The sequence below is a fragment of the Muscardinus avellanarius genome (assembly GCF_963383645.1).
Source record: "Muscardinus avellanarius genome assembly, chromosome: 2".
NCBI classification, from domain to species: Eukaryota; Metazoa; Chordata; class Mammalia; order Rodentia; family Gliridae; genus Muscardinus; species Muscardinus avellanarius.
The window spans coordinates 28,968,554-28,987,049 of NC_137787.1; the positions used below are offsets into that span (position 1 = coordinate 28,968,554).

The 18,496-nt window shown below is 41.3% G+C and overlaps 1 protein-coding gene across 3 annotated transcripts in view; it reads right to left on the minus strand.

The window, feature by feature from the left end:
• Nucleotides 1-18,496, minus strand: part of UNC80 (unc-80 homolog, NALCN channel complex subunit) — a gene marked incomplete at both ends in the record, with an annotated part of 220,226 nt that overhangs the window by 165,874 nt on the left and 35,856 nt on the right. For 2 of the 3 annotated variants that reach the window (XM_080689608.1, XM_080689606.1), the window contains 7 exons: nucleotides 4,657-4,763; nucleotides 6,573-6,787; nucleotides 8,098-8,196; nucleotides 8,867-9,033; nucleotides 10,669-10,817; nucleotides 13,275-13,422; nucleotides 18,121-18,267. In XM_080689608.1, coding sequence (XP_080545734.1) covers nucleotides 4,657-4,763; nucleotides 6,573-6,787; nucleotides 8,098-8,196; nucleotides 8,867-9,033; nucleotides 10,669-10,817; nucleotides 13,275-13,422; nucleotides 18,121-18,267 — 1,032 coding nt within the window. The remainder of the gene's footprint in view (nucleotides 1-4,656; nucleotides 4,764-6,572; nucleotides 6,788-8,097; nucleotides 8,197-8,866; nucleotides 9,034-10,668; nucleotides 10,818-13,274; nucleotides 13,423-18,120; nucleotides 18,268-18,496) is intronic. The other variant, XM_080689607.1, reaches the window with a different exon arrangement.

Genomic DNA, 18,496 nt, shown 5'->3' on the forward strand with positions numbered 1-18,496 from the left:
GGTCAGGCCTATATAATATGTGCGTATGTGATTGCTTTAGTAACTTTCAGAATACCATCCAATGTCTCTTAGTTTTCTTTGTACTCTATTTTTTTATCTTCTTAGGTCACTCTGGGTGTTTGGACACCTTCTCTCCTTTAGCTGCTTTAGGTTTATGTGTCCGGATGTCTAGTTTCACTTTTATTTGATTCTGTACAATTCACAGGTTCTGCGAAATTCTAACCTGTGGTCAGTACCTCTGCACTCACCACCCTAGACTCCAGCCTGTGCTTCCCTACGACACGGGTGGAGCATGACCAAGGTATAATTAGAACCTCCCCCTGAGGTCCTGTGCAGATATTGTGGCCCGATGGATTTTCCTGTGTCTCTGGAAATTCCAGCTGGGTTAGCCGGTGTGGTCCCAAGATGTACCCTGGGCAAATGGGTGCTGGTTCCTGGGTGCCCACGCTTGCTGCCAGAGCTCTGCCTATTCCAAGGGTGCAGGCTGGGTGTGCTGCTTTTACTGGACCCAGGAGTGAGTGGATGCAGCTGTCTGTTGCTGCTGGTATGCTCTTCCAAGGTGTATTGAGCTGAGTTCTCGTTCTCGCTTAGAATTGAGCCTCTGGCTAGCAGGAGGGTGGGAACACCCAGCGGTGGGCCAGGAGTGCAGGATAGGTGCTCAAGGATCCAGTGCGTGGTGCCCAGTAAAGGCCTCTGCCTCCCGCGGGACGTAGAAACTGGGGGTGCCCCAAGGAGATTTCCGGTTTACACAGGGCTTTCGCAGCCTTGAAGGCAGTCTCTGGCAAGGTGGCAGGGGGGGGGGGCTAGCCACCCAGGTAGGCTCCAATTTAGTGGAGAGAGTGGAACAGGCAATGACTGCTAGCAGGGAACCGGGGCGCCGCCAAGGTGCGCAGAGGGGAGTGCTCGGGTCTGAGGCTTGGGCGTGCTGGGGGATTGGAGTGCAGCGCACACTAGGGTCCACACTTCCCGTTGCCCGCAGGTACCTGTCTTTCTTGGTTCAGGATTCGTGGGAGTCTCTATGCTGTTGTGATCCAGTCGCTGGTGGGTACACAGAATTCTGACGTGGGAGCTGCTCGCTGTTTTCAGTCCCGGATTATCTTGCTGCGGGACTATCGGGGCTATCGGGCAGGCAGCTCCGCGGGCCCGCGAAAGCAGCCCGCGGCCGCCGATCAGCGTTTGCAGCTGGTCCGGTGTCCGGGTCTATGTTCTTCTTCTTCTTCAAGTTCAGAGTTCCCCCGAGGTACCAGGATTTGTTTTGGTTCCTGGTATGTATTTTTTTGTTGATTAAGACACAGCTTTCTAAGTATCTGAAGTTTTATTTGCTTCAGCTACTGAGGAGTACTGTGTCCCTCAGTCGCCATTTTGAAAAAAAAAAACCAGTTCTTTCTTAAGTGCCAAAAAAGAGATCAGTGTGAATGGAGTTGGAAGGGGGTACCAGAGACTGAAAGCTGAGTAGTCAGGCACTGTGAAAATAATCTAGCAAATAACTGAGATACTCTTAGAATTTAATTCTGATGAAATCCAAACTCAAATTCATGAGGACTTCCGGGAAGATGGCGACCGAGAAAAGCGGGGCTCTTAAGCCCCACTAACAACCAATCTCCAGTACCACAAAATCAGTGCCTTTCATAGCCAGAAAACACCATCACCAAAGAAACAAATCACCAGGCTCCAGAGAGAAAGCGGACTGAGAACAGAGCTCAGAGCCACAGAGGAGATACACCAGCCTCATGCCCGAGGACGTGGCAGCAGCGCCATACTGCCGGCGGCAGCGGCGACTTCACCGGACTGCTACAGCAAGCCGAGGTGAGTCGCTGCGGAACAGCCAGGCGGGATTTCTCGGCGCAGGGAGCATCTAAAGCTCCCAGTGGCTGAGCTCAGCACACGCTGCAGGGACTCAGAGTGGAAATCAAAACCAAGAAGAAATACGCCAGCCTCATGGCCGAGGGTGTAGCAGCGGCGCCATTTTGCCACCGGCAGCAGCAGCAGAGAATTCACCGAATCCAGTACAGCTACATCTGCATACTCAAGAACAGTGAGTCAAATTGCGGGCCACAGAGGAGAAATCCCAGTACGGTACTCTCTGGGACTTGACCCAGTGGGGGAGGGGCGGTGGCAGAGATATCACACCATAAGAGAACATGCAACCTGGCACCCCCCACAGTCTAAAGCAGCCTCTATCGACTCTCTGGGTCGGAGACTCTGTGATACAACCCAGTAAAGGAGTAGTGGGGTCTGAGATACTACTGACTCGAGATCCAGAACACCTTAAGTGAAATCATAGTGACCCAAGGGAAGAACCCAGAGAAGGCACAAACTTCTGAAATCATGGGAAAGAGGAATAATACTGGAGCAATGAATGCTCACAACCCCACAACATCAGAACCCGATAAAACAGAAAATCAGAGATTTCTAGACGATCAAATCAGGAAAGTAACTGTAGAAATAATAGAGGTGCTTTGAAAAGAACTCAGAGAGAGCTAAAAAGAGATAAAGGATGTAATTAATGAAGTAAAGGCCTCAATTCAAAGCACAAACAACCGATTAGACCACATGGAGAACAGAATCTCGCTCTTAGAAGATGATCATTCCAAAAATGAACGCATAGTTTCTAATCTAGGAAAAAATATCCGACAGCAGGAATCTGATATTGAAGAAATATGGGCCCATTTTAAGAGAGCTAACCTAAGAATAATTGGAATAGAGGAGGGAAAAGAAAGTGAAACCAAAGGGATCAACAATCTCTTCAAGGAAGTAATAGCAGAAAATTTTCCAAACATAGAGCAAGAGGTTGATACACAGGTCCAGGAAACTTATAGAACTCCCTTTAGACAGGATCAGAGAAGGGGATCCCCACGCCACATAATTGTCAAAATGACCAATGTGGAAGCCAAGCAGAGAATCCTAAAGGCAACAAAAACAAAGGGCCAAGTGACATTCAGAGGCAAACCAATTAGAATCACTCCAGACTTCCCAAACCAAGTCATGAGAGCCAGAAGGGCTTGGAGTAACATATTAAGCCATATTTACCCTTTATAAACACTGCCTCAGTTGAGAATCAGAACAAAGTAAAAGATAGCCCGATAAAATATTTCAAATTTACGAATCAACATATAGAGTACCCTATGATGAACATGCAATATGTTTATCTTTGTAAGGATTGAAATGAGCTTGCCTTTAGGCCAGTTGTTCTCAGCATCCTCAATACAGAAAGAAAACTGGGCCCCAGAGGTTCTCAAATACTTGGCCAAAGTTTTAGCATAAAAAAGTCAAGTTAGCCGGGCGTGGTGGCACACGCTTGGGAGGCAGAGACAGGAGGATCGCACAGGTTCGAAGCCAGGCTCACTGGTTTAAGAGACCCTGTTTTCAAATAAAAATATAAAAATAGGCCTGGGAGTGTAACCTGGAGGTAAAAGGGTTTCCAGAACCCCAGTACCACCACAGACACAAAAAAGTCAAGTTAGAAACAGAAACATATTTATCCAATGTTCTGTAATCTTGCTTTTTTATAATTTCAATATATGACTTCTAAAACAGACTAGATAAACTGGTTGTAGTAGTGCACGCTTGTAATCCCCGCGCTTGGGAGGCTGAGACAGGAGGATCGTGCAGGTTCAAAGCCAGCTTCAGCTGATTTAAGAGACCCCATCTCCAAATAAAATATAAAATAGGTCTGGGATTATAGCCCAGAGGTAGAAGGTCTCTGGGTTCCATTCCCAGTACCACCAAAAAAAAACAAAAAAACAAAAAACAAAAAACCAGACTAGATAGAAGAAATTAGTTTTAGTGAGAGTCAAAGAAGAAAGAATGTAAGCAAATGATTTGTAAGTAAACATGCTGTTTGTTATACACTGAAAATGGGCTGTGCAAGTGTCTTGGCCATGGGGCGTCTGCAGGGAAGACTCTCATCTGAGGAGAGGAGACGATTCACTGAGAATCACAGCATTCTCCAAATCAGACGCCACTACCACACATCTTAGGAGTGTGGAGAGCACTTACTGAGAGCACTGTTTTGAGTCTCAGAACTGAGGATTGAACCCAGGGGCATTCTCCCTCTGACCTACACCCCTAGCCCTATTATTTATTCTTTATGGGTCTCACTACATTGCAAAGAGCCTCACTCAGTGTCTGAGGCTGGCTGAGAACCTTCAATCCTCCTATCTCAGCCTCTCAAGCATGTGCCACCACACTCAGCTCTCGTTCTTTTTAACAGAGGGAATGATCCAGATGGTGCCAGAGGCAGTAGAAGGAGGATGGATGGGGGGCCCGTGGCGGCCTTAATATGGAAAAGAGGTCACTGTAGAATCAATGACTCCTTTGAAAGGATCTTCAGATGTCAATTATTTCATGTGTTTTTTTAATGTTAAAAGTAGCTGGGTAGGCCGGGCGTGTTGGCGCACAAAAAAAAAAAAAAAAAATAGCTGGGAAGCACTGCTTCTCCATCTCTCTGTACCTGCACTATTTTGCCCCTTTCTCACAATAGCCGACTACTTAAACCTTTTGCTTCACTGCTCATCAGTTTCTAAGTGTGTTCAGTTTGAGATTTTCTGCAACTCTTCCTTATTTGGCCCCCCCTAGGTGTTGTGGCTTTCTGAGCCCTGATATTTCTCTAGCAGTGACTCCAGTGTCTGCTTACAGGAGTGGTGTCCGGTTTACCTTGGAGCTTTGTCTGATGAAAGACAGGCGGTCCACGGAGCTGATATCCAGGAGGTCCTCCACACCATCTGCCAGGCCTGACAAGGAGGAGCGTTTCAGCCAGCCTCCTATTAAATAATTAAAAAAAATTAAACTGTTACTCCCAAATGGATTAAACAGAAATGCCAGCGTGCACTCTACAAGCAATGGAAGTTATGTGGTCTTGATATAAATAGAAGCAAAAACAAGTCATTTTCAGGGTACATGCTTTGAGTCAAAATGTTCACTATTGGAAAGCAAAATTATATAAGTGAGTAAGCACAGGACAAAAGGAACCTGGTCCTCTCCAGTGACTAAATCATAACTCATACACTTATCCTTGAGAACACTCACATCTCCCTTTACAGCCTATGTGTTTTACCTCCTAAATATCTCTCACATCTGTTCATTTCTGTCTGTTGAATTAGTCACCCTGCCCAGGTGACTTGTACCTGGACTACTAGGCAGCTTCCATCTGGTATCTTATTCACCCTGTGTTCCCTCCAAGGCGTTTTCCACACAGCAATCTATTAGGAACAGTCTGTAAGCTTGTGCAAGTCTCCTGCTGTGTTCCACAAGCCACTTTGTCCAGCTGGGGCTCTAGGACGAGGAGGAGCCAACCTCTCCTGCAAGGGCCCACGTGCTCTGGCCACAGAGAGGCAGCCACTCCTCCGCCTCCACTCTTCCACTTCATCCCCTCCCTCCCGGCATCTCTGCACATACCAGGGCTGGACTGCCCTCTTCTTTCTTTATTTTTCTTTCTTTCTCTCTCTCTTTTCTTTTTTCTGTGGTGCTGGTGATGATACCCAGGGGTGCCCTACCACTGAGCTATACCCCAGCCCTTTTCATTTTCTCATCTAAGACAGGATCCAGGGTCTCACTAAGTTGCTCAGCTGATCTCAGTCTCCTTTCCTCATGCCTCATCCTCCCAAGTAGCTGGGATTACAGGCATGAGTCACCAGTCCCTCCTTCCCTCCCTCCTTCCCACCCTCCTCCCTTCCCTCCCTCCCTTCCTTCCTCTCTCTCTTTCTTTTCCTTCCTTCCTTCCTTCCTTCCTTCCTTCCTTCCTTCCTAATCGGTGCCTTGTAATTGTACATCATAGTGAGGTTCCCTTGTTGAAGCATGCACACACACAGCTCTTTGCCTAGTTCCCTCCATATCCCACCCATTCCACCTTCCCCATACAAGTTTAGAAAGATTGGTAATAATACAATCACATATTGCCATTGTATTATTTGAACTGTCTCCTTCCCCAGCACCTCACTCCCCTCCCTAACTCTCGCTGTGCTGACCTGTCTTTGCATTATTTAAAGTCCCCTATGTTTTCTATTTTCTCTCGAGCTTCCATAAATGAGAAGAAATAGACCACCTTTCATTTTGAGACTGGCTAATCTCGCTTAGCATGATATCCTCCAGCTTCTTTCTTTTAAGCACCTGGCAGATCTTAATGTCACTGCCTCCAAGATGTCTTCCCTGATTCCCACCTCCTCCTTCAGTATAGGTCAGGCCTCACTGTTCCACGTTTTCAAAGCACTATGTATATATCTTTCATAAAATTTTTAGTTTGCAAGTACACCTAGTTGCATGATTACCTGCTTTGGTAACTGGGGCTCCTACTTGTTTGCAAGTTCAGCAAAGTAAGGGAGCCGCTGGTTTTGCCTACTATTTAATCCCTGATACCTAGCAGAGTGTTTACAAAGTAGAGGCATCAACTAGGGCTTTGAGAAATATCTGCAGAAATAAAAGAGTGGGTGAAATCAATGAGTGGATGAAGCCCAGGCCTTGTGACCTGAAAGCTTGGCTTCTGTACCCCATCACCATGCACTGCTCTGTCCAGATTGTGAGTTGATGCGATGACGTGGCCGATAATAAAAATCCATAAGTAAATACAGACATACTTTTACCTATGGGGAGCTTCAGCTTCTTCCGGAGGGAAATCCTGCGGGACCGAGAGCGGGCGCGCCGGTCGGAGGTGTTCCCGGAGTGGGCGGTGGTGCATTCCGAAGTGTCCTGCTCCGACTGGCTGCTGGTGTCGCTGGCTGCACTCTGAGATTTGAACATCTTGCGCCAGAAATCTTTCCTCCCCAGATTTCCCCCCTGCATCTGTTCATCACTGTGAGCAAGGAGAGGATGGGGTTAAATGTCTGACAAAGCTGTGAAATTCTCCTGAATATCTCTCAGCCTCCTGTTAGTGACAATCTAGGCTATTCATGCAGAAGGAACTTTGATTGGGCAGAGTGGGAGTTGGGATGGGAAGAGGGAGACCAAGGTTGATGCTGAGGTCTTCCTGAAAACAGGCACATCTCAGCGATCAAATGGAGGTGGTCATTTTTTCTCAGTCTAATAAAATGACTAAATATTAATGTAGGTATTCACTTGCAGTGTGAGTCATAATAGCAGAAGCACTTAAAATGTCAGCAAATATTTAATATTTTCAAAGCTTCCTGGGGCTGTGCTGTTCCTTCCTCCCCACCTCCCACCCTTAGTATAGTATCATATTTGACACTAGATATGCTCACAGAAAAGTATCTAAATGAAAGAGCAAAGAAACAAACAAAAAAATTAACATGTAATTGCCATACCCAGAAAACATATCATCTTACAGCCAGTAAGTCAAAGAAACTTCAATGGACCTTAAAAGTAAAAAAAAAGTCTAACTCAGTAGGGCAAATAGGGATATGTGAAATGGACTTTTTGAGTAGGACAAGTGACCAAAAGTATACAGAATTTCACTGGGAACCATCATCATCATCATAATAGCTGAAATTAAATTTCCATTTTTACTTACTAAATTGGCATAGCTTAATGGGGGGGGGGAGGAGAGGGGGGCAGGCTGTATGAATAAAGCAGTGCTTATTATTATACCACCAGTGATGAGATAAGGATAGTTCAATCTCTATGAAAGATAATTTGATAGTATTTTTTTTCAAAATCTGTATCAATACCCTTGATAGAGAAATTCAATTTCCAGGAAGTAAGCTGAGCACCAAAGAAGTTCCTCTTACTTCTTTTTAGAAAAGCTTCACTGAGCTCATTGACAGCCATCCATCCATTTTTTTAAAAAGTAAGTGATTTTAAGCAAGAAAGTGGATGACACTGTCACCCCACCTGATATCCAAGCTATTTTTAAAGATTTACTGGTAGCAGTCTGTGTGAAAGGCAGAAGTAGGAAGAAATGGCATGGAAAAGACCAGTAGAGAGGCTTTCTGCAGGCATGAGCAGGTTACCTGGCTTAGCCCAGATTGATGAATGGCATTGGGGAATGAAAAGTAAGGGGGAAAACAAAGTGAATGTCAAAGCAAATGAAAAACCAACAAAACCACAAAAGACAACAACACAATAAAAAAAAGTTAAGAAAACAGAACTTTGTCCAGTGTGAAGAGCTAAGTCTTCTACACTGGAGACCACATCAATTCTACTTACTGCTCTGGAGTCTGTGAGGGGCGACCTGACATGAAGCTGCGACACTCCTCAGGTGCGGAGGACACCTGGCCTTTATCCACAACACTCCCCGTCTCTGACCTATGCAGATGGCACATTCCACCCATCACGATATAGCAAGACACCATCTCTTAATATGTCATATGCTTCATAAAGCAAAACCTGTTATCAACAACCTGTATAGCTTGAGACTTAGGCTGCCATGAGTCTATGTTATATCGAATTTATACCCTTCTATATGACCCCTGATCTTATTTTTACCAAGACCACCATTATTAAAAAAGTGTCATTAACAGACACAGCAGGACTTTAAGTTTAGGAGATTCTTTTAAATCTTTGAAAATGCTATTTGATATATACTAGTTATAAAATAAATGTGTTAACTGCAAGAGGAAACAACACAGTACTGCATAGCAAATTTTCTTTTGTGGCATTTAGAATTTCACTCACTGAATAGGATGATATGGTATTAGTAACTGCTTTTCCCTTCTGGATAAAAATGTTCAAGTACAAGAAAGTTTGGGAATGGCTGACCTCTGAATCTTACACAGGTGGTATTAAAATGAATAGTAAGCTCATCATTTTTCTAAGCTGCAACTCGACCACATCAGTGATACCACTTATATGAGATAGTTTCGCCATCTCTGCACTGAAAATATACCATGTCCAGAACCCATGGGCAGTACAGTAGAAGACAATATCACACTGACATAAGGCAACCACTAATATTCAGAGAACTCAGCTTTCTAACCTTTTACTGCCTGGAGGCTTAGGTTCCTGTTCACTCTCCTCCACCTTTTTTCCAGGTGCTAACTTGTCAGCACTATCAAGCAAAGCACTAAGAGCCACTCTCCTGAAGACATTCCCATGAGCTTCCTTGATAAACTGGACCAGCTGACGGATGTCACAGTACAGTCCCTGTTTGGAAGCAAGAAGAAAGTATGGGGAGAGAAAGACAGCTGTGTGATTAGTTTTCATAAAGAGAGAGGAAGGAGGCAATTCCTTAGGTTTAGCTAAACCCTGGAATCATAAACAAAGATAATTACTGTGTTGAAAACTTGCAGCATACTTCCTCTGCGTTATTCCTATAGAACATTACCAAGGACCTTGGAAATCATCCTTAGCATGAAAAAAACATGGTTACTAAGCTGCATATTGAGAAGGTTGACTGTATCATTAGAGAGACATCAATATACACTGCTAGCCATTGGATCCCCAAGGTTTTTCTTTCTTAATTCTGAAGACTTCTGAAGAAATGCCTGCAAAAAAAACAGGTAGTTGGAATTTTATTAGACTAGAGATTTCTATATTTTTGTTAGACTAGTGTTTTCTACATTATTATGACAAAATGTTAAGTCTTCTAGATACTTCTAACAAAACCTGAGTATTAAAAGGATGGTGAATATTACTGGATACCTTTAGTAAATAATATGTATTCTGTAGCCCTCTGAACATGAACTTGACTCTGATATGCATGACTAATAAAACCAATATACTGATCAATCAACATTTAATATATATATATATATAGGATTTTTAAACACACACACATATATATGGGTCTCTCTCACTATATAGATATATATGTAGATAGATAGCATATATACACATATATTCACATAGATATATATAGATATATCCATATATAGATATCTACATATCTACATATGTATATAGATAGATACTAATCTTTATAGAACCCAGTACTTCCCCTCTTTTTCTTCCTTCTTTATAAAGGTCCAGGGACCTCGTTGGGTTGGCTTTGACCATCAGCAAAAGTAAATTCCCTTCGGGTTAGAGTTTTATTGTTTCTCTCAAGTGAATCACTTCAGTCACTTAGATGGCTTAAAAAGTGTCCTTGATTTAAATAGATTAGCAGAGCGTGTCCATGTGTGAGAATGAGCCAATTTCTGCATAGGAGTCACAGTATCTAAGGTACTGGTGAGAGATACATGCTCCTTTGCTTTTCAAGGAGAGTGGAATTCATTTATTCGTGTCAGATTTATAAGCCTTAATCTAAATTTAGTTGCCCAAGCCATAGTCTCCTTGGTAGCAATTAAACACTAACCTTTTATAGTATGGCTCTCCCCCTACACTACTTGTGGCTTTAGTGGTCTAATTAATGTGATCTTTTATGAAGAGTACCTAAAAGATTATAGGCTGCAATAAAACAAAACCAATTTCAGCAGCATATTTGCATTAATTCTTAAAGTAATGATGCTTTCAAATAATGCTTGGTATAGTATCTTTAATATTTCATGAACCTACTAGCTGTACTCTAGCACCTTCTTTCTGAAGGGCTCAAAATATCTTGAAACTATCTCATCAAACACTACACAACCTCAAGCTGGAACAGGAAGATAACAAATCTGCTGATAGAATAGAGAGGAGAACAGTATTGAGTAGGCTCCATCGGGAGTTACTAGTAACACTGGAGGAAATGGATATTTGAACTGTGAAACTTCAACTTCTCTTCCTGATGGCCAAGATGTGAACACTTTCCGTAGAATAGAGGCTGAAAAGTCCTGTGGGAAGAAGAGGGGAGCTCCTCACCAGGTTCTCTGGGCTATGCAGCTCGTGTGTGGTTGAAGCACAGCGCGTGATGAGGGACTTAAACATGGCGCTGACGATAATACCTTCCACGTTTTGAGCTGTAGATTTGTTGTCCACGGTAGTGAAATTATTGCCAAACCCAGCCTTGTCTGAAATGCAAAGGCACAAGTTAAGGGGGATGTTTCCCATAAGCTACACAGTCAAAAGCAGCAAGGAAGTAAGAGTTTGGTACCCAGGAAATAGTGAAGAGCCATGCAAAATATGGAAACCAAGAGCTAAAGATAGCCTTGAGTTAATAATCTCTAGTAGATCTGAGCACAGTGTCCTTGACAGTCTTTACTATGACATGTCCAACTGCATGTGTTGAGTATTTTAATTGAATGTTAGCAAAGGAAGTTGGGCATGGTGGTGTATGCCTGTAATCCCAGTACTTGGAAGGCTAAGATTAGAGGATAACACACTTGAGGCCAGTCTCAGCAACTTAGTGAGGCTTTCAGGAATCTGACCCTGTTTCAAAATAGAAAACAAAATAGGGCTGAGAGTGCAGCCTAACTTTTTAGTACACCCCTGGGTTTCATCCCTGGTACCACCACCACCACTAAATATATATATGCAAAGAAAAAAAGATCACCTGTTGACTTCAGATGATTTTTTTTTTTTTGGTGGTACTGGGGGTTGAACCCAGGGGCATTGAACTTCTGAACTACACCTCCAGTTCTATTTTTTATTCTTTATTTTGAAACAGGGTCTCACTGAGTTGCAAAGAACCTACTAAGTAGCTGAGGCTGTCCACAAACCATGAACGCTCCAGTCTCAGCCTCCCAAATACTGAGATTATAAGCTTGCACCTCCATGCCCAGCTAGATTATTTTTAAATAGATGGACACCTAAAAAAATCTTCTAAATGGTCCCTCAATGGAGAAAGACTGAATTTGATTCAACTTTTTTTGGGAGGAATGCTGGCTTCTCAGCTGAAACTGTTTAGCATGTCAGAAGTGGAATGAAATGGGACCAATCAGGTGAGCTGCTCAGGGAGAAAGAAGAGTCAGAGAGAGCTCAGTGGGGTGCTTGTGCAGATGCTGGAGAAAACTGAGGCCTGCCAACAACTGCAGAGTATTTCCAGGAGCTTCTCTGGCATATGGAAAGGGAAAATGTACAACTGCCCTTAGAACTACCTCCTTTTAACTCATGCATGCGGGAAATGCCATTGAACTGAGACCATCAGCCTGCATAGTATTTTGTGCCACTTTTCTGCATATTAATGCATCTTCCATAGGGAACATACAGGTATTCTGTGACCTTGCCAGAGCATTGCTCATGGCCTGTGAGCCACCCGGAAGCTATGGGAAGACCAGCAGTAGCGCTAACACTGACCAGTTGGGACTTGTATTGGTCTGGCTGATTCATTGTTAGCCATCTGCATCTCAAGAGTCCCAGAAAGGACATACCAACTAAAAGGGAATACAACTTTGTTTTTTTTTTTTTTTTTTGGCCAACCTCTACTGGCTGTGCCAATTAATAGATTATCTCTAGATTTCACATTACTGAAATAAAAATCTTAGTCTATGCTTATAGTCTCTATCTGAAATGGCTTTAAAAAGAAAACATGTTAGCTGGTAATCAAAAATTTCTCTTGAAGAGCTCAACTACAATCCTTATTTACTGTATCTTTTCTTAAATTTATAATATGCTTGGCTTAAAATGCCTCTGATAAACTGGGCATGGTAGTGCAAAGTGGTAAACCCAGCTGCTAGTAACACTAAGAGACTGGTAACACTTATCATTTCAAAGGTTTTATAGAACAGCATTATTTTCTTTTACTGTGATAAACAATAAATCCTGAGATACAAGAAGAAAAATTACTTCTAAATCCATCAAATATGTCTTCATTATCAACTAGTCAACTACTATCATTCATTTATAATATGAACAATAAAATGCTACTTAGTAGACTTTAATCAAAATGTGTATTTTACTAAGCTAAATAGCTTTTGGTTCATTACTGTCTTTGAATTCAAATTATTGGAGGCATTCAGTCTCTTATGAATGTAAGTAGTTGGGGGCTAGATCCATTTGTTGTTTTAAAAAACTAAGTCTGTCTGTATATGTATATGTGTAGGTCAAGTAGGACTTTGCATATTGCAATCACATTTTTTTTTTCATTCCTGTCTTATTTTTGGGAAAAATTGCCAAGTGTTGCTCCTGGCACATTATAAATACATATTTCACATTTGTTGAACTTATAAATATATTCCCTGTCTCTTGAAGGCTGCCTCAGTTGTCAATAAGAGAAGGTCACATGAGAGATGGGAGTGCGGTGAGTGGTAGTATAAAGTTTGATGGGCTATAAGGTGAGGATGTTGCAGGCTTTACCAAATTCCCATTCACAGAGGTAAGTTATCCTATGAGGGCGACTATCATTAAAGATGATGTGCAAGATTCTCTTGTTTATAATCTATGATAAGGCACACACACACACACACACACACACACACACACATGCATGCACATTTATATTTTTTCTCTAAATTCTGTTCCCTTCTTTTCAGCACTACCTGCTTTGTCTTGCAACGATTTCTCCTAGAACTCAGCGCAGCTTTACTTACTGTCAGTGACTGGCTCCATACAAAATCCTAGCAAAGCATGCAAGAAGTCCACTACATTATTGAGAGAGTCCTTGTTCACATAGTCCCTCATGGTCTGTCGGAACTGCATCTTATCTAGCTTGTATAGCTTAGTGAGGCAGTTCTGGACCTGCAATGAAGGAAGAAAAGTGAAAAAGTCACAAGTACCAGCTTAAGCTACAGATGCCGTTTGCCTGAGACAGAAGCCTTCAGAAGGTGAAGACTTCTCTCTATCCCCGCTTGACCCTTCAGGCCTCTCTTATCTTGAATGAGGAGTGAGATGAGACGGACGGGGCAGACTGGACATTAAGAAGAACCATTCCTGAGCCAGGTGTGATGGCACATGCTTGTAATCCCAGTACTTGGGAGGCTGAGACAGAAGGATGGTGCAGGTTCAAAGCCAGCCTCAGCTACTTAGTGAGGCTCTCAGTATCTTAGTAAGACCCTGTTTGCAAATAAAATATAAAGTAGGTCTGGAAGTGTAGCCCAGAGATAGAAAGCCTCTGGATTTCATCCCCAGCACCACAAAAAATACAAAAGAATAACCACTCCTTGGGAAGACCCCAAAGTTAAAGTCTAATGCTGATCTCAGGAGGAGTTCTGTATTTTCGCCAAGATCATGACTTTAAGATCTGAATGAAAACAACTCAAAGTATAAAATTTAGGTAAGTAATAGAATTTGCAATGCACTCGTACAAACACTTACACTGCACTTTGAACAATGAAAAGAAGCACTCCACTCCCATGGCCAGCCACTTTGAAATCAAGAAGGTTAATGGAGGGGGAGAGAGAGAAGTAGCAGGAAGTGGGTACAGAGCCTCCTTTTACATGGCCAGGAGAAAGGGTCCTGGAAACATATGAGAGGCATAAAATAAAACCCAGTTCACATAAATGTGTCTGCACTTGAATATGAAAGTATGGCATTTAAATGTAAGTTGGTACCAAGGATATGAAAAGAAAGTGACCATTGGCTGGCTAGGTCCAGCTACTCAAAGTATTAATATATGATCCAGCAAATAATTTTGCCACTGGCAAAGAAAAAGGGAAAGATTCTCATAATCAGAAGCAAATAAGTCACAATCATTGGCTACAGAAGGCAGCAGACAAAAAGCTCTGACACTGCCTGGGGGCATTAGGAGGCCATCTAGCCCTCTCCTGCTATCAAAAGAAGCATCTCATTTGTGTGGGTGTTTGCTGTCTAAAAAGTATTTCTTATATGTGAGTGAATCCCTTTTGACTATTAATCTGTCTCTATAGTTTGCTGAGTATTTCTGTATTATAGTTGAGGAAATAGAGGCTCAAAGAAATAAAGGACTTTATCCTAGTTGACACCGCAATTTCCTCAGCTCAAACTAGAGGCTTAAAAACTAGAATTAAGGGTCTTGCCCTCTAATCTATAGTTATTTCTCCTATGGTAAATAACCATATACTATCATTAGTAGTCAATGATATTTTTGAGGAAATTTATTTAGATAGCACCCACTTCCAAAAAGGATTTAAGATGATGGACAAGAGAGATTGATTGGAACCTTGAAGAAGACTACATCTGAACAAAAGAGATATAAGAAAGTTCATAACAATCATAGCAATGGAGTGAAATGGGGAAATGACAGAGCTTGGGTTGAAGTAAAAAGGAAAGGATCCAGAAAGGGTGTAGCTGGGGGAGGGCTACCTTATTTGAGGATGAAGACCTTTGTACAGTCAGGCAGAGCATACACATCAGATTAGGGAGGTAATTTCTAAAAATTGGAATCTTATTGGTGGGCATGTAATGGTGACCCAGAAGAGAACTTAAATCACATTATCATATGAGCAAATCAAAGTCCAGGGAAAGATACTTGGGAAAGCTTGATAAGAAATAAAGTATAAAAGGATGAAACTTGGAATTAGCTACAGTTTTCTTGGTTTGACCTTGTTGCCATCTCTCTATCTGCATGACAATGAGATGGACTGATTTTTTACTTTTTTATTTACTATGAACTAGAAGATTTAAAATTAAGTATTTTTATTTTTTAACAATTTATTGGTGCACTGTAATCATATATCATTATGAGGTACAGAATGGTAGAGGCATACATGCACACATCATACATTTCATCCTTCCCTAAGTCCCATTCTATTCCCTCCCTTGGCCTCCTTCTCAAGTTCTGCTTTGTGACTGACTTTTGTGTTTACTCAGAGAAAACTTACGAGCTTCCAGTTCTAGAGGTTTATTTATTTTTATTTGGTTTTTACAAAATATGCACTGCCTGTTATAAAAATAATTCACAAAACAGATAAAATACACTCTGCAACTATAATTTCATAAAGAATTTGTCATGTTCTTCACTGTAATATAAATAAAGTATTTCTAAAATTTTGAGTTGGAAAATCCTGAAGTTCATGTTCTTTGTAAGTATTCCATGTTCTCTATAAAGTAAACCCAAAAGACATACCAAATCAACTATTTGCAGGCTCTAAGACCATGTATATGGTCTATATGAGTTCAATAGGAAGCTTAATTTAAGCAAGAATAAGATTCTCAAGCTTTAAGTATTTTGATGCTGAGTGACTATCTTAAACTTCTTCAAGAGATGTAAGACTGTTGAAAACTAAATTCCTTTTCAATAACTTGGGACCTATAGATAATGATTATATTAATATTCTAAGGAATATAAAAGGATTATGTAATGGGATTGCTAGGCATTTTAATGGATATCATGAATCTTCTATTTCTAAAACAAAATAAAACAAAGCACTATAGAAGACACAGTCTTGTAAAAGTGAGAAATATTTTTAATTTTTTAAAGAGCTAGTAACTTCTGAAAATGCAATGGTAGAGAAATCTGGAAATAGCTAGCTTCTCAAATCAGACATTTTTCAGGGAAATTTTCTGTAATTTATATCCTTGATACAATGTGTTTACTGAACATAGGTAGATAAGAAATATGATCTTTATAATGACTATAGAATAGGAACACAAGAATGGAAAAATTGGGCCATAAATTAAGTTATGAAGCCAGGTAGACAAAAAAAAAAAAATGGCTGGAGTGACTCATGGAAGCACTCAGTACTTTTGGGGTAGAAAGTATGGTGGACAAGCAATAGCAATAGTTTCTCTTCTAATTCAATGAGCTCTAGTCTCTCTGAATCCAGAGAGACAGGATACAATTGTAAGAACTAGTTTTTACTCCTAACTAGAGCATACCACTTCTTATGTTTTAGCAATTCATTCCATGAAGTTGGTCTTCTGCATTAGGAATTATGAGATTAATTTAGACATGAATGCCTTTATTCATACTGTGATAGAACTCAAAAGCAAAGATAAAAAAATCACATATATGTGTGCAAAGATGGTGGCAATGTAAGCTTTCTGCTGCCTTATAAATGATTGCTTCGATTGTTTTATATTTTAATTTTTTTTCATTTTATTTTAAAGAAAGGCAGACTGCCATGTGCTGAGCCTCATTTGAATGTGTCTGAAGACTTGGAAGCTTGACTACCCTAAGTTCTCCTATAAATGGAAAAGCTCTCCTTGATAGCTCGTTTGGAGGTTCTAGCAGGGGACCGCAGCTACTTGTATACCCTTGACCGAAGACCAGTCCTCCTCTTTTCGGGGAAGGCCATTTTCTTCAACCGAGCATGCAGCTTTGGGAGGGACAAACATGGAGTGGTGAGGGAGTAAGAGGGCACCCACCTAGCCAGCCAGATCAGCCGAATCAACCCTTGTGATCAATGGGGTGACAGATGTCACAGCCAGATTGCCCTCACATCCCGATTGTTTTATGTTTGTTCTCAAAAATATAGATCTTGGCCAAAATGTTTGCATTTTAGAATTTAGAAGTTAATTACTTTGAAATATAGACATAATAAACTAAAATAATACAACATAACAGTACAAAACAAAGGTAGATGGATAACTAGATGGATGATGTATTAAGCCAGAACTCAGCATGCTAACACTGTGTGAACACCTCATAGCAAAACCTAACACCAGGCAAAACTGGGCTGGCATTAGATTTTGCCACAATCCTAAAACTCTGTCAAGTTGTGCCAAAAGGGTTCTTAGACTCAATGTGCACCAAAACCTTATTTTGAAGAGAGTATTTTCTTACAATTTTGATTTATACACATGAGGCAGCCATCCTAGCTCAGGATGCTATGGAGAAGGGATATTGCTCATGTCAGAGAAAACTCGTCACAGTCCATGAAGGCAACTGAAAACGAGCTGGAACAAGGCCATGTTCCATTACAGAATCACCCTTGGCAAGCCCAAATGCAGAGTTTCAAGTTTCACACAGTTCAAAAGGACATGATCTCAAATGTCTCGAACTTGAGATTCATTCTCAAGCAAAGCAGCCAGAGAACTACTGGCTACTTTGATAGTCCTGTTTTGTCCCAATAAGGGCCATTTTACATATGTGAGTGAGAACAATAAACTAAATCCTACACTTTGACCCCTTTTTCTAATATAAAATATGCTTCTACAGTACCCAGACAGATGATTAAAGGAGTCATTTGTCATAGGTCATCAGAAGCTTGCTAAATATATTTATCTGTGCGAAGTTCTTTCAAACTGATATTCACACATTCCAATCATATACCCTTTTGCCAACTGTTTGTTGGTCCGATCTAGGCAGGGGGCACAAGTGTTTTCCAAATTGAACTTGTCTGAGTTTTAGATGTCTTGAGATATCTTGTGGGGATCTTCCCACCTCAAGACAGCATTAATCACTCTATGAAATACACTATTTTTCAGCCAACACTGACCCTCATTGCCAAAGGACTCATTCCTCAATGGGAGGGTGGGGGAAAGAAGAGGAAATGGAATCTACTTTAATTCTCTTACATTCTCTCGGAATACCTGGTGTCTCAGACGATCTCCAGAGATCCCTCGATGTCCTTCTCCACAACCATAGGCACATCCCAGAGATTTGACTATTTTGATGAGCATGGTGAGAGCAAGCCTATGGGTGCTGACAGGTGTACTTTCATCCTAGGACCATGATCAAGAAACAAAGGGAAGTTTCTTTACTTTGCCACTTCTTTTGCTATTCAGCTTCTATTTTTTTTTATCAAATAAAATCTACTGTGTTTTCTGGTGGTCATCTGTGATTGGTGAAATACAATTGTCAAGGGCTCAACAAGCAAACTCACTTTTCTAAAATCCAGTTCATGAATTAAAAAAAAAAGAAGGACATTCTTTATATCCTTGACAGCTATTA